Source organism: Poecilia reticulata, chromosome 1 (genome assembly GCF_904066995.2).
Source record: "Poecilia reticulata chromosome 1, P_reticulata-male-v2, whole genome shotgun sequence".
Lineage (NCBI taxonomy): Eukaryota > Metazoa > Chordata > Actinopteri > Cyprinodontiformes > Poeciliidae > Poecilia > Poecilia reticulata.
The window spans coordinates 29,672,122-29,694,784 of NC_088830.1; the positions used below are offsets into that span (position 1 = coordinate 29,672,122).

At 38.0% G+C, this 22,663-nt stretch overlaps 2 protein-coding genes across 2 annotated transcripts in view; both read right to left on the reverse strand.

The window, feature by feature from the left end:
- The window catches only part of LOC103471416 (perforin-1-like), a 61,981-nt gene that overhangs the window by 25,251 nt on the left and 14,067 nt on the right, over positions 1 to 22,663 (reverse strand). The gene's annotated exons all lie outside the window — the stretch shown is intronic.
- LOC103471505 (perforin-1-like) lies at positions 269 to 8,544 on the reverse strand. Its single transcript, XM_017305005.2, has 10 exons — positions 8,435 to 8,544; positions 5,650 to 5,912; positions 5,429 to 5,508; positions 4,099 to 4,144; positions 3,684 to 3,826; positions 3,460 to 3,598; positions 3,289 to 3,369; positions 2,514 to 3,010; positions 2,335 to 2,428; positions 269 to 737 (listed from the first exon to the last, which is right to left on the reverse strand). The coding sequence occupies exons 2-10, from the start codon at positions 5,908 to 5,910 to the stop codon at positions 528 to 530; spliced, it is 1,551 nt and encodes a 516-aa protein (XP_017160494.2). The 5' UTR covers positions 5,911 to 5,912; positions 8,435 to 8,544; the 3' UTR covers positions 269 to 527.

Consider the following 22,663-nt stretch of genomic DNA (forward strand, 5'->3'; position numbering starts at 1 on the left):
AAAGACAACTAAATTATGAAAGATAATTTCAATTAATAAATTTAATCAGCACTTCTTGATTTTAACCATAAAACTGTAAGAAAACAATGATCAAATTGAAAAATATGTCCCCTGGTTCTCCGCTTTGCTGCATACAGAAGGTCTTGACCAAATAGTTTTGTGACACATCCTGTAACGTAACTACGTTGTGTTCTTTAATAGTAACACATATAAGTCATAATTCATAGAACTAATACAAGATTTGTCAAAAATATACAAAGTCAACAACTTGTGGCAATTTCAAAAAGTTTATTGTCATTAAAGGAACACAATTTCTGGTTGCATATATTAAATCATAGTTATTTCTTGTGATTAAATGTTACACAGAATCTTTAACTTTTTTCATTGTATGATAAATACACATTTATCTAGGTCTTTAATGAAGTTGAGCGATTAAGTTTAAATTGAGTTTCTACCAGATTTAGTGAGTTAATGTTATGTGATGAAATGAAATGCTTTCATTCCCAAAACTCACAAATCTCCTGTCACTAAGGAGATGGTTTATAATGGCTGCACTTTTCTCCAATCAGATACGGGTCACAGATCAGTGTGTATTTAGCCTGAAAGTTTCCATGCTGCCCGTTGCACGTGAAAGTGTGAGTACCCGGAGTCAGGTACCTCACGCACTGCACGAGAAGGTCGTCATATTTCGGGTCTTCATCCCAAACCTCAATCTTCAGAACCAGGCTTGTGTCAACCTTCATGAGAAAATTTGAAAGGATCATTCAGATGCATATTTTTCTGTTCAAAGTACAATTATTTAGGTGATACAGAAAATAAAACTGTTTTCCACGCATCTCAAAAGTTGATAAATGCAGTGGAACGTTAGCCGAAACACAACAGCACAAGATATGAAATACATCAGCAAGGGGGGACCACACCCTTTATACTTCTAAGAGAGGGGGATGGTACCCATACCTCTCCGGGTGGGATCACACCCACACCCTAGCAGATGAGGGGGCAAACGACACCCGCACCCCTCCAGGGGGGACGACACCCACCCCCCTTTACACTTCCAGGAGAGGGGGATGGTACCCGCACCTCTCCAGGAGGGGGGAAAAAACTCATGTAAACAGTAAAAAAAAAAAAATTAATAGATAAGAACATTAAAGCCCACACTCTAACCCTAATTTAGCCATAAGCAACTCTAAACAGGTGGGTTTTAAGTTGAGATTTAACCCTTGTGCGAGTGAGGACTGAGACAAACATAGAGGACTGTGAAAAATGATACAAGTTTTACATGTGTGGGGTGGGTTGGACCCCATTTCTGGGCACAAGGGTTAAAGGCACCCAGTGTTTCAGCATTTTACAGTTTTCTGGAAGTTTGTTCCAAGTTTGTGGTTGCATAGAAGCGGGATGCTTCTATGGCTCACAGAAATTATGAAATTTAAATTATGGAAATTATGGCTGCGGCTGCTTCAGCTCCAGGTAATACAACAAATGTACTGCTCAATTCAATATTTTCTTCTACAATAGTTCAAAGAGACAGTGTAAGAACAGTCTATGACCGTGACACTATGTTAATATTGAACAAATTCAGTCATCTGGACTTCATAAATTTGAAGACACGGACAACTGCGTCTGCCTTTCACTGAAGAACTACTGAGCGGGAGGACACAGCCAGGTGAGGAAAAACTGTTCTTATCTATCTATATGCATAGTTGTATGCTCTTTATAGTGATTTTTCTTAGCTCTGATTGTATATTTCACAATTTTGTCATTTATCATTGTGTATTAAACTCCAAAACCTGTGTGGCTTTGTTAATATTCCGTCCTAGAATGCGGTTAGATGCGCCCCTTTTTTTTGAGCACCTGTTCCTTTAGTGGTCTCTGCACAGCCCTGCTGCTAGACTTTCTCACGGACAGAACTCAGTCTGTCCGTGTGGGTAATAACACCCCCAATATAATTTCTTTAAACACAGAACCCTACGATCAAACAATAAGTTATTACTGACAGTTCCTCGGACTCGACTTAACAGAAAAGGAGATCAAGCTTTTTCTGCTGCTGCTCCTGTTTTATGGAATAACTTGCATTTCCAGATTAGATCTGCCCACAGCCTGGATCATTTTAAATCGCTTCTTAAAACTCATTTTTACTCTTTGGCATTTAATTGATGTATTGTTTTGTCATTTGGTTGTCATTCTTGTACAGCACTTTGGTGCAGTTTTATACATGTTTTAAAGTGCTATATAAATAAATTTGACATTGACAAATTATTCTACACCAGCAGAGTAAATGGATCAGTTTGTCTGTTGTTGAGCTTTTTCAGCTAATCTGTGATAACGCTTACTGACCTTGCCCAAATTAAACTCAGTGTTCCACCATGGACTATTGGATTGGATCATTTTGGTCCTGCCTTGAAATGAACCATAGTAGACCTTGGCATAGCTGTGAACAAAAAGAGGAGCCAAATAAAAGGTGTGCTTATCAGGTTCCATAAGGTCTTTGTTTTTTTACCTTTGCATCAACCCACCCGTCAGTTAGTCCAATAACATCTCCATATAGATACCAGCCATGAATAACGGTCACTGATAGAGTTCCCCTTGAGGCATGCAAAGGGCAGCAGTTAAAACCCACATTAGGAGTTTTGCCGTCACAGTGTGGCTCTTCGATTGATTTCCACAAAGAATTGTCCTCCAAATACTGTTCAATAGCAGCTTTCATCTCTGCCTTTTGTTCTTTGCTTGGTATGAGCTTATAGAGAGGCCGAAGGGAGTGTGAAACAACATCTGGATGTTCTTTCAGGCTCTTTAGCCAGTTCATGTAGCCCATGGAATCATTTTTGAAAATTGAAAACTCCCCCAACCAACCATTTCCTCCTGATACCTCTGTGAAGTGTTGGTGGAGACCAGAGCTGAAGTTAGTGGCGGAGTCCTTGTTTTCTAGGACACCAAGGCAGGGCTTCGGGACACTAGAGAGTTTCACCTTCCCCAAGCCAACAGCAACACCCATAGATAAACAGGAGTGGACCTGGGTGAAAGAACAGCAGAGATTTTTCAAAAAAGCTGCATTACACCAGACATTTGCATAAAGAGCCAGATACAAGCGAAGAAGAATATGTTCATGTAGAAATCCTGTGGAAATTAAAATGGGCAAAACAAAAACATAACACTTAAAAATTCTTAAAGTAGTTGTTGGAGGTGATGAACTTCATATTTGTGCCACTTCGTGTATTTGGTAAAGATAAATTAGAATCATGAAAGTTTCACATATGGTTGTGTAAAAATCTGTTTTGTGCATTTTGTTACCTGAGTTGAGGTTAACCCATTTATGGAGGACAAACAGCTTCGTGAAGATGTCACTCGTCTCAGTCGCACTCCAAGAGTAACCTAAAACAGGTTTAAAGTTCTTTAAAATGCTTCCCTGCAGAAAAATGTCTAATTAATTCACAATGTGTATATGTGTGTGAAAGTTCTCACCATTCTGAAGTAGTGTGTGCCATAGGTCTGTATAAACTTTTTATACTCTTTCTTAGTGGAGTAGTTGTAGTGATTTGGCAGGAGGTCTAACTGCTGTTTGAACTCTAAGCTTAAGGGAGGTGTGGTTGATAATATAATACTAGACACCAAGACAAAATGAGACAATTATTTAAATAACCATGACCTGTCAGAACACAATGAAAAACGTCAAATTTCCATTCTACCCATAACTGTTGCAGGTGACACTGTGTGTGCTGAAAGTGTAGCGATCCTTTTCGATATTTTGTGAAACAAACTTGTAGATATTGGAGCCGGTTCCTCCCACATCAAAGTTGTCAAACAAAAACTTTTCAATTTCCAAGCCAGCCTGATGAAATACAGACAACACATGTAGTTTATAAGGTGTTTAACAAGAAGCCATATTTTTCTATCACTATTCTAATCACTTACTTCAGTTCTAACTGAATGCAAACTAAAAAAAATAAAATTCTTGGAAGAGCACATATTAACTGAAATGACATAGTGAAAGAAAATCAACCAGTAAGGTTTCTATCAGAAATGGTTTATATCAGAGAATTATCAAAACTCAGGGCTGCATTAAAAATATTCTGAAATGTTCAGCTTTGAGATGTTTCTTACCGTCCAATCATTGGTCATTTGGGATGTGTAATCCTGTAACAGAGAGCTGTTGGCACAATTCAAAGGGAGTAATTATTACTAAACATCTATACAGTTCATTTTTAATAAGGTAGTTATGTTTCCTAGCTTAGTGAAATTGTTGATTTAACCATTGTTATTTTAATATATAGGTATTATTAGACAGGTATTCATAAACTACAGTTATATTCAACAAGCTACAGTATACTTCAAGATGTGGCTCGGTTTTCAGATTAAAAGTACTTCTGAAAATAACATCTAAGCAAGTATTAAACACTCTTCATTAAACCCTCATTTCTGTATTAGAAAATATTTTTATTGGTTTGCTGTTATTCCAGTGTGGTAATGTGGCCTCCTTTTTTGAGTTATTTTTATGTTTTTTTTGTTTTTTTTTATTTGATGTTTTGGATTTGCTTGCTGTGATATATTGAAGTTATGTACTTTTCCATTATATTTATTTTGTGTTATTTTTGTATGATGTGTTGCATGTTTTTTTTTTTTACTTCTTGTGTTTTACTTTAGAGGTGGCGTTACCACCCACAGCCGGAGACGCCCACTTCGGCAGCACAGGTGCAGCGTACAAACCAAGAAGAGAGGAATAAAAAGTGTAGCTGTGTAGTTGAAGGAGAGAGGGGCAAGAAGGACTAATGGTGCAGGGGCAGCAGCTGGAACGAGCAGGAACTAGTAGGTCGGCAGGACTGGGGGTCACTGTTGAGGATCGAGTGGCTGGATCACTGCCAAGTTTTGTCTGCTGGTGGCCGCAGAGGATCAGTTGGCTGGTGGGGAGAGGGCCACGGCTCTAAGACTCCGTTCCAACTTTCTTCCACAGACTTTTTTTAAAATTGACTCTGCTGCATAACGTTGCCCTGCATTCTTTTAGTGACTTATCTTGTAATAAATTATTGTCAATCTTAACTGGCTCATTTTTAAAACCCTCCTCACACTTGCTACAGTTTTAACTATATCAATATTACCACTCGGGTCCCACACCAATTTTCAATGTTAGGTTTGCATTACTTGTAAATTGAAAATCATCATTAACAGAAATAAAGGCTTTTAAAATGTGTGTAATTATTCAATTGGTGACCATTGAAGTCAACTGGTTGCACTTCAATATATTTATAAGCATCGGAGTATCAGTATAAATGCACATCACATTTTTCATATTTTGCTTCTACTTCAGAAATAAATGCACTATGTGTTAGTCTACCACATTAGGGTCCAATAAACATATACTCTTGATTGGGACACAATTAATGCAATTATTTGATTCAGTGTTTACAGTGTTCACGATGCGGTTTAAATACTCTACCTAGCAGAGGTGTGAAAACTGCTTTGGATTTCAGGATTGCATCGAAGGATGGCATGGAAGTCCACAACAGAAGATGGAAGCTTAAAATGAAGAAAAGTCACATTATTGTTGATCTCTCAAGTCAGACGTACAGCTGTTCATTTATACATCTTAAAGGTAAAGGTAATTTCATTTATATAGCCCAGTTTCAGCAACAAGGCATTACAAGGTTCTTAAATTACTTTTTGGAGGGCATCGTTTTGAAGAGGATTGGAGCAGAGAATACAGGTGTTTCTAGTGGTCAGGTAAGTCTTCACATCAATCACATGAGATTTTTTCCTCTCCAGTGTGACTACATCAAAACTTTGCCCCAACAGATTGTGACCTGGTACAAAAGGAGCAGCATCACACTCTGCTTGGGTCCCAGTCTGACAGGACAGAACAGAGGAGGGAACAAGGAGGACGCTCAGGAGAAGAAGAGCTGAAGTTGAATCGAGCAGCATAGCTGTAGTAAGAAGCAAACAGAAAAGAAGTTGTGTTTTTTACATAATGCATGTCATTTTTGTTATTTTTGTAACCTATTTATACAACATATACTAAAATTATACACTTTATTTGAAGGGGTGTGCATAAAACTGACATGACATTGCCATAAACATTAAGGAGTCTTCATGAATATTTATATTTATGACGATTGTCATGAAATATCATTCAGTAAATAATGACACTTTCCATGCAAAGTTGACATTATTCAAAATGTTTTTGTTATGGCAACTTGACATTAACCAATTATCAACATTTTATAATGTAATACACAAAGTTACATAACATTTAAAATTTTGATAAGTAACTATTATGACATATTTATGACAGATGATGATTCTCGGTTAATGTCAAGTTGTCATGTCCATCAAAGTGTTACAGAAAGGGTTATGTTAAATGCAAAAATAAAAAATACCTTATCAGAGATACATATGTAAAAATGTACATAAAAGAGCAAAAGCTTGTATGAATTAAATGTGGGATTGTTTCAATAAATATTTAAATGTATTTAATAAAACATCTGTTTACACTACCATTCATTTTAACAGTATAGCACTATTACCCATTGAATTCGATGGGTCTGGCTGACAGATAAAATAAATTCAGGATACGCTGCTAACACAGGACTTCAATCTGAATAGAATACAATTCAGACTTCATGGTCAAATATCGTTTAAAAATATTGCGAATATTACTTATCCATGTATTAAATACATTTAAACATTTATTGCAACAATTACACATTTAATTCATGCATGCATTTGAACTTTTATGTACATTTTTACATATGTATGTCTGTTCAGTTTTTTATTTTTGCATGTGTTAGCATGAGCTACTGTCACACGTTAGAGCATATTTGTTCTTGGGAGCAGCAGTTATTGATGGTGAAACATTTGTAAACAGTTCTCACCTTTGTGCGATCTTAACATTGTTTTTACTCCCCTTGACCTACGGGTCAAAAATGAACCGCCCAACAACAGCCCCAATATAAAGCAGCTTACTTGAATTTGCAATCCAAAATCTATTTTTTCATGATGGTACAATCTTTTATTTATCAATTTAACTCAATTTAATTAATTTAATTCAATTCGTTCATTCTTTTATATTGTATAGGAAGTGAATTATGAAAATACATCTTTCATACAACATTCAAGACGCTGAACATAACATATTCAAAATCTTATGCTTAACATCCTGCAAAATTATATAAGATGTTCAACATCTTATGTAGGACAATATATGTGAACGTAAAATATAGGACCTGTTGGACAGTGAAACATCTACTCACTTTCAGCAAGGAATCAACTAGGGGTACTTTGATTTAGGGTACCTTTATATTATGTATAGTGAATATGTTTTTATTATGTCTGATGTTGTTTTTGTTGTGTTTGGGAGCTGGTGTAATGTGAGGGGTTAGCTGCAGGAGCAGGTCAAGTACAAGTTAAATTCATACATCAATCCAGTTTATTTGATGTGTGTATGGGTGCATATGTGGGTGTATAGGTGTGTATGTATTAGAGAGTTTGTGTGTGACCTTTGGGTGTGTGGGTGTGTGTATGTATTAGAGACAGTTTCTGTGAGACCCTTTAACTTTTTTCAGGTGTTAAATAGTTTTAAAATTCACAGGTCAAAAATGACCCATAAGACAATTACACTAGTAGTCTACAGCCTTCATGGAAACATAAACAAAGTATCACTTTTTCTAATGATGTGGTCAATTTAGGAGAAGTCATAAAATTTCAAGTTGAAAAAAAGATAGCTTAAGGTATTTTGTCTACAGCTAAAACATGGTAGTGGGTCACTTTTGACCCACAAGACCACATAAGGGCTAGATAACACAAAACGGCTCAGCCAGTAGATATTTGTGAAAAAAAACATTGAAGTTCATTCATTAATCTGATTTGATTCCCATTTCATTATCTGATATATTCCTTTTGTCTCATTAGTGGTAGTAGGTTACATGCCAGTACTTAAAAAAAAGAAGTTATTCACATAATTCAGCTGTAAAGTTGGGCTAGTTGGGCTATTTAGTTAATAAATTTTCAGACATGACTAGAAATAAGCATGTCAGTGATCATTCCTTGTGTGAAGAATTTCTTCATTCCTTCATTAGAGACTGACCTTGGCTTTATTAATTAATAATAAAATATGGATTACAATTCGTAATAATTACATAAGCCAAACGTTGAAGCGAGTTCTGATTCCCAACAATTTTGATGTCACCTTATGAGGTTGCTACAAAATTTGGGGTTTCCAGAATTCTGATTCCCAGCAATTAATCAACAAATTCAGCTTTTTAGATCCACAGATCTTTGATTTTAGCAAACAGCCACACAGTTCCACCACATTATTGTCTGTGAGAATAAATTCATAATAAAATTGTCTTCTATAAACATAATTTTAGAACTCAATAAACACACAATATTTTTAATTGCTGCAGTGTATTCTAAACAAAGATAATCTTTGCATATTAAAAAATCTTACCTGTTCCAAAGCAGACCGAAAAGAAGTTGAAACAAGCAATATCTAAGTGTGATAAGCTGAGAACAGTGGTTTATAAAGCAGCAGCCATGGAGAGATAAGGATTCATACAGAACATTGTGTAAAGGTCAATTGAATGTAACTTTGTTTCTTGTAACTGCTGTGAAAATTCTAGGTTTTTTACTTTAGCAGAGTTCTGTATAATGTATCTATGTGAACAGAACAAACAGTTCTACCGGAACTGCAATGACGGAAAAGTTTAATAGCGAAGTATAAAAACGCATAAAAAGCAACTTAAATTTAGCTTCAGTCAATAACAGAACAAGGTAACGATAATTGAAATATATTTAAGTATTTTAATTCAGTGATTGTGTTGCACTCATGAAACGGACAGGAGTTCTTTAGTTTTAGCAACTAGATTTTCCCCATTCTGTGTGTATTTTTCTTAGAATTGTTCTCTGTGGAGCAGCTGGACATTGGTGTACAGAAAAACTGTTACATAGTTTCTTCTTCTAGTTACAACTTTACAACTGACACTACTTCCGGTGCAAAAACAGTCACGTAGCTCACAGCTCTCAACACAAAGCTGAAGTTGGCTCCCAGTTCTAGCTTCCAATTGCTAAAGGACAATTTCACCAAATGGGGAATGTGCCACGAGAGGTGGTTACGTATTTCCGTTTGAATTTATGCCACATAGATTGGTTCCGGGTCCTGCTTGCTCCTATTGTTTTTAGCCAAAGCTGCAAGATCTGTGCCATGAAACAGACGCAAAACTTAAAATATCTGTGAGCTACTGGTACAACAATCGAGTTTTTTGGTGTGTCGTTGTGTCCAGTAATTAGCCGGTACCATCCAGTGCTTAGTTTTTTTCATTTTCCTGCTGATATCAAGGCAACAGCGGACTGTAGCCAAGACTTAGCCACTACAGCTAACAACCGGTTTGTAGCTGCCTGCTATTTCAAAGCTTGAGGATATTGAAGATCCAGCATCAGAAATGGGAAGACGGAGGTTCAAAGGGAGCTGTACCTGCTTCCAGTGGAATAATTATTTGGAGGAAAATAATGCAGGAGAAAATCCACTGCGACGGGACGGGAACAGGCTGAGAACAGAGGCAGCGATTCGGCACAAGGTAAGTCAATACGTGTGTGGATGCATTTGTGTTATACGGAGTATGAGATTATTTTTATAAAATACATCTAACATGCAGTCGGAGCGCCCCTCCGATACAGAGCACGGTAATTTAAGAACAGCCGAGAGCAGCAACGCTTCAGCCCGATCCAAACCACACAAGTAGTCAGTCAGATTAAGGTCCAAAACCTTTGCTTTACAGCCGTTTAAGTGTCACCGATCCACATAAAAAACCCACAGAACAAATGGTACAAATCACGTATTTCCCGAATCCCGAAAATATTACATCTACCTTTGCTGTTTCATAATTACAATCCACGTTAGTGAATTTTTCGACTTGGCTGCTATATTCTGTTCTTGCGTTACACAACATCCATCCATCCATCCATCCATCCATCCATCCATCCATTTTCTTCCGCTTATCCGGGATCGGGTCACGGGGGCAGCAGCTTCAGAAGGGAGGCCCAGACTTCCCTCTCCCCAGCCACTTCTTCCAGCTCCTCCGGGGGAATCCCAAGGCGTTCCCAGGCCAGCCGAGAGACATAGTCCCTCCAGCGTGTCCTGGGTCTTCGCCGAGGCCTCCTCCCATTACACAATGTAATTTCTCTTTTTTTTTCCCTCTGAGATTCTGCTCAGAAAATGAGTCTATGAAGTTACATTCTCCCGCTGCTTTTTGTCTTTAAAATGGTAAATTTAGGTTTGCCTCGACTTTTATAAACTAATCCCTCTTATATGCATAATTTTTTGTATTATTTGTGGTACAAATATTAGGCGAACACTGTGCTTTGCCTGCTAGTAGTTTAAATTAATTTCAGCTGCACTTTCAAAAGAGTATACAGATTTTAACATGCATTTTCTAAGTAGTATTTTAGTTCACTCTTACTCAGTAACTTCAGTGTTGTTACCCCTCTGAAACATTTTTTTTTGCAGTTTCTTTGTGATACTAGAACTATTTCACTTAAACATTTAATTTCCTGAGATATTTGTCAATTTATTTTCAAGCAAAACTCTCAAAAAGAGCTGAGGATTTATTAGTTTTGATTACGTTGTCCAGCTAAATATAAACACTTATTAGTTTTTTTTGTTTTTAATTTTTCAGGTTTGCATCGCAACACCTCGTGATGCGTTTTTGAGCCATGATCGTTGTGCCAATTACCTTTCCATTGGATTCAAGCCCCTGGACCAGCTGACGGCGTCCATCAGTCCACGGTCTGCCGGATCATCACAATGTAGACTAACTTTTTTTTATTTTTACAGCACTTGGTTAAACTATTATCTTGAAACCGGAGCACCAGATATTCAAAAATCTACCTGCAGACTTTATTGGCTACCCTGACACTGCAGTCATCCTGGACTGGGTTGAGCCGGTCTTCCTCTCCTCCAAAGTGACGAGTTTTCATCACCAGTAAAGGCAAAGAAGTCTGATGTCTTATTAGCTGCTAGGAAGTATATTATATATACACTGTTCATTTTGCTATCCTTTTTGTACCTGCAATAAAATTTAATACTCTACATTTCACAAACCTTTTTTTCCCCATTTCTCTGTGTTTGCGTTATATCAAGTATTTGCATGTAGATCAGGAATTCAAGTGAGATGTTAAAATGCAACACTTTTAGGTAATACCAGCAAAGAAATGTGAATATTAGGTAATATGTAGTTAGTCCATCCATCCATCCATCCATTTTCTTTCACATTTTCTTGTGCTGCAAGGCAACAGCTCTACCAACTGCGCCACTGTGCAGCCCATGTAGTTAGTCATATTATTTAATATACTGAATAAGGCTGGATGATATGACTTACAAGATTTTTTTTCATACCAGATTTGATTTTAATCAATTCCTCCCATCCTCAATTTCTATAATAAAATGACAGAAAATAGTCAAAAAGTGCCTTTATTTCAACCATCTGTTCTGTGAGTTGTATAAGGGCCCAGATAGCACAGAATGATTGAAACAACATTGAATCGATGTCAGCCAGAAACATTGAATCAACGTTGAACGCTGACATTGAAACAACACTGAATGTGGTCGGTGACTTGAATGTTGAATCAACATTAGGGTTTCAATCATAACTGACATATCAATGTTGATCCAACCATCATCTGTATGTCAATTTTCATGCATATTTGTGTTGATATTGCATTGAATCAGTTAGGAATCAACATTGATTCAACCTTTATCTGAATGTGGTTCTGCACACATTTCTGTTTATTCTACATCGAATTAGTCAGGAATCAATGTTGATTCAACCTTCATCTGAATGTGGATCTACATGCAGATTTGGGTTGATTTCATATTGAAAGCTAAGGATTTATGTACATTTTTAGGTCTGATAGGTCTACATAAAACACCACTAAAGGTTTCTTCACTGGTGTTAAACACTATATTATTGGCAGATCATGGGTAAACCGTGTACAAAAGTTTAAAAATGACAACATAGGTTTGATATAACATTTTATTTAAGAAAAGAGGGACAGATCTTTAAACATATTTGACTCCTTTTTGACTGTCAGAATAACAGTCTATTGTCCACAGAAGAACAGAGTCGATGAGGTTAAGAGTGGTACTGTATGAACCAGGGAAACGGTACAAGTTGTGGCAACTCCAGTTGGACTCTGGTTGGCGTCACTTTGATTCCTTTCTATGTCTTCCTCTCATTCTGGTGTGTAATGAAGCCACTTCTCGACAGTTTTACTGCAGTTCTCAAGAGTCTGCTTTCGGTCAAACCACAGAGCAACGGCTGAAAAACAAAAATAAAAGTGAGGAAGGTGCCGGTTAGAAATATGAAACATTTGAAAAGTTCTGAAAGACATTGAAAGATTAAACAGTGTACTGGTTACAGGTCTGAGAACAAATACAAACCACATAGTTCCCCATGTACACTCACTGTTAATATTTATCTTAATTGTTCATTAATATTCATCTTAATGTTTACGTATACAACTACATTTACCTATGAAGTTGCAGTCTAGTGTAGGATTTATGATGCTGCACACATGTTAAAATGAGGGACTCAATATTTAAAATAAAGGCTGTTTATCAGAAAACTTAAAACTCAGGGAGGATCAGGGTTTATTTAACACACCAGAGACAGATAAATAGAGCAAAAGCTGATTTATACTGTAGTTGGAAAAATTATAATTTATACAGAATAAACTTACATCAAATTGCTGGTTTAATCTTCAATCAACTACAAATATTTCCAGTAAGTTTATTAAATTCATTACAAAATGTCCACATGCTGATAAAGATCCCACATCAGTAATAATAGACCAGTTCAGTTTAACCAGTTACCAACCCAAGAATCAACAGACTGAATCAGTTATTAGCAGGTTTAGTTCAGTGTTTCACCTGCCTTACATGTTTTAATCAAGCAAGGTCAATTAGAAGAGCCTCAGTTATCTGTAACTGTGCAGCTTGCTAAGGACGATCCTGTGCTGGTGCCTGAACCTGGTAACCATGAAGGTAATTCTGTTCATAAACCAACTGATTTGGATGAAACTGCAAATGAAGTTGTGAAAACATTTTCTGAAAGAGATCGAAAAAATGCTGAATACATTTTTGTTACGACTGACGGCGTACAGTTGATTATAAATGATGAGTCGGCAGGTGCCCGTCCCTGGTTGATTGATTCCAAGAAGACGACGGACATAAAAGATGCTGACGCGGACTTCCTGTGTTCCATCCTCGACTCATCTCCACCGGCCACACCCTTTTCCTTTGTTTATCTGTGTTAGAGTTCTGGAGTGTAGGAGTGAGTTGCCGTTTATGTTTCCTTAGTTTTCTCATGTTTTTCTTAGGTTAGGAAGGTAAGTTTTTTGTACTTTGGTTTATTTACTTTTGATTAGGTAAGCTTCTGTTACTATTTAGATAGGTTCTTTTTGTTTGTTGTTTTCGGCGATAGCTCACTCTGAAGCCAAGTACTCCATTTGTAACATCTTTTTAAAAATAAATCATTATCAACTGTTCAATTTTGTGTGTGTCGGATGTTGAGATCGGAGGAGGATGGATCCTTCATGTTGCGACCTGGCCCCCCTAGACTGGTCGTAACAATTTTGAAAAGGTTGTCCAAGAGTAACAGCGGGTGGACACCCAAAGCAGAATTTGTTTATAAACAAAATGTCACCAAGGGATCCCATTTGACTGATTTACTCAAAAGCCTTCTGGTTCCATTTAAAAGAAAGGCTCAAAGCCTGCAGGATGGACTGATTTCCTCTCTACTCTACATGAACTAAATATTCCAGTATCTTCTGTGAATAACCCGCAAGCCCGTGAGCAGTATCTGTGTATCAAGACAGAGGGTGTGAAAATTCCTTCAGGAAAAAAAAAAAACATAGTGTTGTCCCCTAAATTTGATTTCGAAGATTAGATCAAAAACAGACAAAGTACGTGTAAAAGAATAAAACTATCACACTGGATTGCTTTTACTCCATAAACTTTAACAACAAATATTTTTTTCAATAAAATGTTTTATTTAAGAATTTTTCAGGTGTACAGTCTCTTTTTTCAATACAGAAATAACAATAGAAAATCACAATCTGTTGCAATCTTTAAACATTTGCGTAGAACATGTTTTGTGGTTAAAAGAACAATACTTTCGGTTTTTTACACAACGTTGATATTTTATCAAAATCTGAAACCATCACATCATTTTTTATCACATCACTGGGGTATGAATCAAGTACTTGTTGCAATGATAAGCCGCAAGCTCTTTTACAGAGGTAATAAACACAGTGATGACCGCAAACAACAGACAGTGTCTTGAAGTTGTTTATTAAGATACATTATTTTTGAAGACCTGTCTTTCAAAAACTTTACGATGCTCGTTGGGTAGAAATCAAAATCGGGGTAATCCGTACGAGTCGGAAAACGTGGCAACATTTCCTTCCAAAGTCAGAGCCAACCAGTGTTCTCCGGGCATGTGAGCAGGATGCATGTTCACAATAAAATATGCGGGTCCTGTGTACTTATGTGAGAGCAAAGACAGTTCATTGCATGCCCAGACTTTGCAAAATAGTTTTCCCATCAGATGATGTAGCAAGCTCTCCAGTTGATGATTATTCATAATTAATAATAATCCACCAAGACCTGCCTTTTTGAATTGATCTCCAGGATGGAGTCGTAGCAGGCATAAACAATGAGCGTAGTCGTGTGCGAAATCGTTGTCGTGTAAACAGGGCCTTAGTTTGATGAGATTTAGGGGCTTCTCAGTTTGATTCCCATAACTGAAAGACATAATTGACTTTCAATAAAAGACCAACACACCAAACGGGTTTTGAGTGTCAGGCGTGTCTGGTTTAAATTCAAAGTGATTTACATTCAAAGTCTATGTGGAAGCACGTTGAGGGTCGTTGCAGCATGTTATGAGCATGTAGCGCTGCATCATTTGACCCATTTGGAGCATCCGACACTCCTCATAGACTTTGAATGTAAACCAAAGGCGCTTAAAACCCGTTTGGTGTGAATGCACCAAAAGTGCACACGTGTTGATTTTGAAGCATCAGACAAGTCTATGACGAGTGCAATGCATTTGGTGTGAACACATCATTAGAGCTATGAAGACACCATCTTGGTGGAACACCTACTACTGAGGAGGGCAGTACTGAAGGTCAGAGCTGTGACGGCGCCATCTTAGCAGAAAACTAACAGTGGGCATAATGGCAGAAGTTCACAGTAAATTCAATATAACCCATGAAACTTGATGTCCCTAAACTAAGAGACACAATGGACTTTCAATATAAGACCAACAAATATCCTACAAAATAAAAGCCTTAATATTTTAAACGGCAGTTAATTACTGTCTTGGGCTTCATAAGACTCATATTGACCCTTTGTATGTGACGACACATTCTCCAGAACTCCTGCCACTCCACCATAATGAACATCAAAACAACCAATACGCTCCTTTAAAGCGTATTGGTTGTATTTAATACATGGGGAAGTAATATTCAGTCCAGTTTCATATATTGTATTTTCCGGTTTATATGTAGATTTTTCTTCAACCACCAGGGGGCTCTTTAGTAGGAAGTGTGTCCTGTAAACTGAGGGTGTTTTGTTTTGCATGGCGCATTGCTGCCATCTGTTGGACTTTTAGGGAACTGCTCGACTTTTATCTTATGTAATCATTACGGTTGGTAGCGGTAGAGCAGATGAACACACGTGTCTATTATGAACGCTGCATTCCGGTCGAGTTCTTCGAAGCAATGCCTGTAACCTAATACTGCTTTTATTTAGTTGATTTCACTTTAAAAATGGTGTTAGGGTGCTACACGAATGGCTGCACAAACAAGAATGCAAACCACACTTGTCATTTTATTTTATAGCTTTTAATGAGGAAAGATAAGGCAGCGATGGATAGCAGCCATGACACATAATGACTCGCAAGTGTCAATAATAATGAGTGGCAGCCCTCAGCTAATCATGGAGTTGCAGTGAGCACGTTTTTCCATGTTTTTCCAAATTAGTGTTTAGCAAAATATATCCCTGCTTGGAGCAGACTTCCTTCCTTAGCCTTGCTTCTCCCGTTTGATTTCTTTAGCTTAAAAGTTCTAAGTTTTTGTGAGTTCACCGCACGCTCCTCCAGTGGGCGCTTCCTTGTCCTTCTTGACAGAACTATAATTCCTGATGTCTGATGGTATATGAAGTCCTGTGAAAATAAGTGCAGCCATGCAGCGCTTCTGGGACATGTGGATTGTCGGAAAAGTAAGTATTATTTCGGTTTTATTTGCAAAAAAAAAATTATTGCTCTACCTTACGTGGTTCGAATTCTACCTGCATTTGAAAAATATGTATGCAACTCGGATCACCGGTGCTTCGGCCGTATTTAGACCAGCGTTTGACGGTAAGGTAATGTAAAACCCTTCATCCTCTACTGTGCGCTCCATGGTGCTGTTTTGTGTAAGATGTATTGCTGGCTCCCTTTATATATCTCCAAGGTCATCCTGTCTAACCCAGCTGTTAAATTTCTCAGGCCAATTTTTCCAATGCACAAAGACCCGTTTAACCCCTCTAATGGTGCGACGACCTAATATTTTTTCCTCTTGTTACATTTTATCTTTACACAATTTCCCTTTCTGAAGCTCCTCTTCATAGAAAGAGCCCTGTATAGGTTCATCATCCAAGTTTTTGAGTCTGTATACAGGAGGAGATTGAAGTATGGTTTTAACCACAGTAAACACTTAATCCATAAAACTGTTCAAATTTTTATCAAAAATGCTGCTTAATTTAGATATTCAAACCAGATCCCTGGGCTTAAGCTTAGGTTTGGAATTCTTGCGAAGTGTGCTTGAGGATGTACCATACAGGTTCTGAAAGATTTGAAAGGCATTTTTTGAACTCACTTCCATACGGCTAGTTTTAATACTTGTATGATACCTAAGGTTGTAGCTTTTCACCAAGTTTTGCACAACATTGATGTAACGGCGGGTGTTATTGGCGGTGAAATATTGCCACATTCTTGTTTTTAATGTGCGATTAAGCCTCTCAATCACAGATGCTTTTGATTCGCTTGCGGTGGAAAAATGCTCAATGCCGTGCTTCATCATTAAAGCCTTACATTTTTTGTTAAATTCTTTACCCACATCTGTTTGCAATTTTTTAGGAATCTGATTGTCTTTGAAAATTGATTCAAAGGCTTTTACCACCTGGTCAGCAGTCTTTCTCTTTAAAACTCGTACGTATGCTCTTTTAGAAAATATGTCAATGACTGTCAATAGGTAATTATAACCGTGATTTTCCTTGACCAAAGCTTGCATATCACAAAGGTCTGCTTGAAACTGTTTTAAAGGCCTTGTGACAAAAACTGTTTCTCGGGAAATTTATGCATGCAGGTTTATGCAGAGTATAGGTGTCTTGTTCTGATAAAAAATCTTGTACTTTCACCTTAACCTTCTTTCCAGTTTCATCCTGCAGAGCTCTTTTCAGCCTAGCTATTCCTCCTAAACTACCGAGGTGTGATGGAGTGTAGTAAACCTTCTTCATTAACCTTCTCTCAGCCATACTTGTGTCATCTGCATTGGTGACTGGTTGTTAAATAATGAGAAAACAAGATTGTGGTACAAAGATTTTATTCCTCCTTTAATAGTAAGAAATCACAATCAATACATTTATTTACTAGAAATTGCAATTAAATGTTAACCAATAATATGTATATAAAGATATATTTAACGCTAATGTTGGAAATGGAAATCCTGATCGATGAATCATAATTTGTATTGACACACGGAGCATAAAATCAACCAAGAAAAGAATTCAGACCAGTGGTCCCCAAACTACTGTAGCAGCTTATACTTCAAAATGAGCCTTTATGTAAACATACGATAAAATAAGTAACTTGTTTATTGAATTAGTTTTGGAAATACCTGCGGGCGATTTGATTATGTGCTACATCATTGTAGCACAAACTAGCAGGCTGCTAAGATTTCTCAGGTCGCTACGTAGCATTGCCGCTCATAGCATTCAGAGGTAGCTGTTGTATCAGTTGTACTTCTAATGTGTGTAACTGAATGTAAAACACTTATGTAAGCTGCTCTGAGCTCATCCTGAGTTGTTTGTGTTTTGACAGTTCCACTCCATTCTACATGGAAATAAAGAAAGAACTAATTAATCCTGACTTGTGTGAAAGGACTTTGGCTGATTAGTTTTGGTACAAGACACCATAGCGAGACCATTGCAACGTGAATCATTGGAAGTCAAAATTGGAAATAAAAGAAGAACGCGCCCATTAAAACGCAATTAGGTTTTAATAGGGAATTGAAATTTGAGAATGTTGATCAGTTAAATAGCATTGAGGGGAAATGCTATTTAACAGTTTTTTAAAATAATACTGGGATCATTATGAGAATTTGAGGTATATATATTAGGATTCAGTAGATGGCAGTAGTGCAACAATAATGGATGCAAGCTGCTGTTGAAATTTAAAGAAGAAGAAGAACGTGCCCATTTTCTTTTAGCACATGCTAGTAGCAGACACGAAGGATCAGCACTTTTACTGTTACAGTTACCATTTGGAAACTACCGTAATCAGTTCAGTTAAATCTAAACTTGGCAACTTTTCTTTTTCAACGTAATAAATGTGATATTCAATTGACCTGTTATGACTAAAATTTTGGGTGTCCGCCCCCCTCTGCTGCTGCTGCATCGCTGTGGAAAACCTGGAGCGGCAGAGATATCTGTGGTTCATATGTGTATGTTTACTGGTTAAAAAAAACAACTTTGGGGTTGTGGTTTATAGTCCGGTGCGGCTCATAGTTAGGAAAATACAGATTCTAATACTTCCTGGATTTTTTCTGTGAAGAACCCAGAGAGGTTTATTGTGTTATTATTCATAGTGTAACACTGAAACGCGGAGTTCATGTCCTGATACATGTCAGTAATTAAGATCTGGATTGCGTATGCCAATTTGAGTTTGTGTAAAACAGTCTCTGCAATCATCTTCACTTTTGCATCCTCAGCCTGTATGTGGCGCTGCCTCAGGAGATTCTGGACAGTAGGTATGAATCGTGGAGTCAGGAACCGCTGTGTGATGTGATGAATGTTGAGCTGGTAATAATCTTCCTCCGGTATTTCCAGGCATTGATGCTGCCTCTGGCTTGGGTGATCTGTTATGTAGCCATAGCAGGTTTCCTTGACATACTTGACACAAATTAAACTGAATAGACGCAGTAAGGCTGTTTTTATGGTAGCAATCAGGGTACTTGGTATCCATCCATCAATTTCATCTTCTTGCAGGGAGTAGCTAGGAGCAAGATCTCCAATGTCCTCTGCAGCTGGTGCTGGAGGTTGGGAGTAGCTAGGAGCAAGATCTCCAATGTCCTCTGCAGCTGGTGCTGGAGGTTGGGAGTAGCTAGGAGCAGGATCTCCAATGACCTCTGCAGCTGGTGCTGGAGGTTGGGAGTAGCTAGGAGCAGGATCTCCAGTGTCCTCTGCAGCTGGTGCTGGAGGTTGGGTGTAGCTGGTAGCAGGATCTCCATAGTTCTCTGCTGCTGCTGGAGGGATACCCTCTTTAGCTAGGGTACTTGGTATTAGAAAACTTGTAGGAAAGAGTGCTGGAGATTATTCCGAAGAGTAGTAGTATAAAAGAGGAGAAGGCAGATGATACGGACCCGTGTAGTAGTAGTTTCCAGGTGATGGAGGACAAAAGAGGCTCTCTGTCGAATAACTGGGCTCACCCCAGTAGGGGGTGAGCCATAGCTCCTTTCTTCTCCATTCTATGGTTTGGTGTCTGAAGTCCCTGCAACCCTCGCATTATATAAGGTAGTGGGGTGGGTTTTCAGAAAAGGACCCGTCTTAGAGGCTGTACAGGAAATGTCAGAGTTTTTTTCACTGACAAAATATCAAGCCAGCAGCGAGATTTTTGGAACAGTTCAGGAATTCGATCCCCAACTTCTGCCATTTTCTCAGACCAAGCATCAAATGGGAAAGCCAGCATGGTTCTGAATACACCACAGTCTAGATTGAACGCCTTAAACACAAAACAAGTCTGGGGAATTCCTGCTGTCTCCCTTCCGTCTGCTTGCCCGTAAGGACCAGCGGCCAGACTCTGTAGTTTTCGATTCCCACACTGCACTGAAGAGAATTTCTCCCCTTCCAATTTCAGTATCGGAAACACCGCTTTCTGGTTTTCTTTGCAGATCGAGGGTCAAGCTCATCTTCTCTTGTATTTTGCTTCAAGGCCGATTCGAAGTTTTCATTGGCACGTGGAATTGCGATCTTTAACACTGCCCAGTCATTATAGGTGAGGCTGCATGTATTCGTTATTGCTGCAAGCTCCTCATTCTTGTCCAGCTGGTACAGGTAAAGTTCTCCAGACTCATAACGGAAAACATAACCCCATTAGCCCCAAAGACTGTGAGGTTTTAAACACCAGTCTTCCTTGACGGATTGGAGTACAGGCATCTGCACACGAGGCAAATAAAATGTCGATCTTTTGGGGGCATCTGCTCCGAGACTTGAGTTGTCGTAGATGGAAATTGGTGTCTCGCATAGAAGAGAAGTCCCGCTTGTCAATATTTCTCTTTTATCCACAGTTTCTGAGGTAGATGGATCAGGCGATGAAGGTGAGCTTGCCGGTGTGTCCATCACCGGACCCAAATCCGGTTTCACTGCTATCGGGATCTCATGTACAATTGTAGGTTCTTCTTCAGCAACCAGATGTTTATTTGTTAAAAGAGTTGACGCCATCATCTTAGCAAATGTTCTCGGGCTAGGTAACTCCGAACCCGTATCAGATGTTACAGAGGAGACAGGTTCTTTATTCTCAGCAGCAGGATGAACTCGTTTAGCTCCATACATTGCAAAGTTCTTGAACAACTCTTAGCAGTAGAGTGCTTGATTTTTTTAGAGAGTATAACAAACCCTAAAAAAAAAAAAAAAAGACCAAACCCTCTGTCTCTGTTTCTATTGGCTAATTCAAAGAGTTCGGGAGGAGATAATGGTGAGCAGATGGTCACAGAGGGAGGTCAGGAGGTCACAAAGTTCCCATAGGATTAAAGTCTTTGTTTGCAGTGGAATTTCCTGTTACCGGATGTGGGGCGGGATTTAATTTCCTTTAATCCATCAAACTCCGATTAAAATTTGACAGAAGGGTATATATATATATATATATATTGTCGAGAAAAGTCGAGCTCATCCCACTTCCCCATGCTGGAGATTTTAGTGTAATAGTAACAATAAATAAATTTACCTTAAAATTAATTACACAGGTGACATCAAGACCCAACAATAGAGTCAGACTGTAATAAAATGAATCTGTTTGTGTGTCAAAGTCAGGCAGAAAGAGAGTCATGAACAGGAATAGCTGGTTTCCTGAAGAAAGGGGAAGTTTCTATCTTGCATCAGTCTAAAAATAATTCAGACCATTCCTTATTTTAAAGCATTAAATGTTTTTAAAGAATAAAATCTAAACATTTTGAGATATTGGATAAAACCCAGAGTAAAATACTTAAAATAATGACTTATAATTATGCCAATAATTAATATTGGTTTAACCAGTGGTTGATGTTGGTTTGATTATAAGAATATTTACACTTACTCTTACACTTGTGGAAGTACTTAAAGGTGAAACAAGTAACTGTAACTTGGTATCGGATAATTAGAATAATGGGTATTCTTGGTTTCTTGTCAGAAATGTCTGTAATAACTCGCATTATGATTATAATAAGAGTAACTAATAAGTTATGGTGGTTATTATAACATTATAAATGAATGTTAAATCAAAGAAACTAAAAGGTTATAAATGTGATTTTGACATTGAACTTGAAAAGGTGTAAAATGTTGTAACTGTAATTAAAGGTCACTGATGTTGTGTTGGAGGTAGATGGTAGGTGAAAAGTCAGGGGAAAAGAGGAACTGATAGGAGAGCGGAGGTGACCAAGGCCTTATTGCTAAACTTCAACTTTTCTAAGAAAAGAGAACAGACATCAGGACATAATGTCTCCAAGGTGATGGATGTGAGATCATCTGTCCAAGCAGTCAGCCAATGAGAGGCACAGCAACAAAGCTAGCCAATGCAAACACACCAAAAGGTGGATAAACCCTTTATAAGGTGGGTGCAAAAGAGGAATCGTTGGTTGGATCCTTCAGGCAGCTTCGAGCCAAGATCGAGATGGACAAAGAACTCTGCAGCTGAAGAAGAGCCGGGGCCACAGAGCCGGAGACTGTTCTGCACATGGGGACCAACCCGTTAGCCCCGCAACATGTGGCTTCAAATTGCACTTCTCTCAACAGCTGGGTTTAGACCCCCAAAGACAAAGACTGTCATGAAACCTGGTATGAGCATGTGAGATCTGTCCAGGTACACGCAGAAAACGGAATAAAAGCCTGAGAAATAACAGTAAACCTTGTATAATGATTTAATGATGATTATGGTTTGTAACAGGTTTAAAATAATAATACACATGCCAATGAAGGAATGCCTGTGATGTATAATCAAATATATGTTCTGTACTTTTAATCAGCTGACTGTTATAATGTATTATGGGAATTGAGGTTTCAACAACTTGATTGTTGTATAATAATCATTGTTTATTAAAGCTTAAGGATGATGAGTGAGGAAGAAACATACAGCAAAGTACAACATTCCTGAGCGGGGGCGATGGGCGATGG

Coding starts and splice junctions, on each gene's coding strand:
- LOC103471505 (XM_017305005.2), bottom strand. CDS start 5,910: ATGCTGCTCGATTCAACTTCAGCTCTTCTTCTCCTGAGCGTCCTCCTT. Junction 3,827..4,098: donor AAATGACCAATGATTGGACG/GTAAGAAACATC, acceptor GTATTTCATCAG/GCTGGCTTGGAAATTGAAAA. Junction 3,599..3,683: donor GTCACCTGCAACAGTTATGG/GTAGAATGGAAA, acceptor CTTGGTGTCTAG/TATTATATTATCAACCACAC.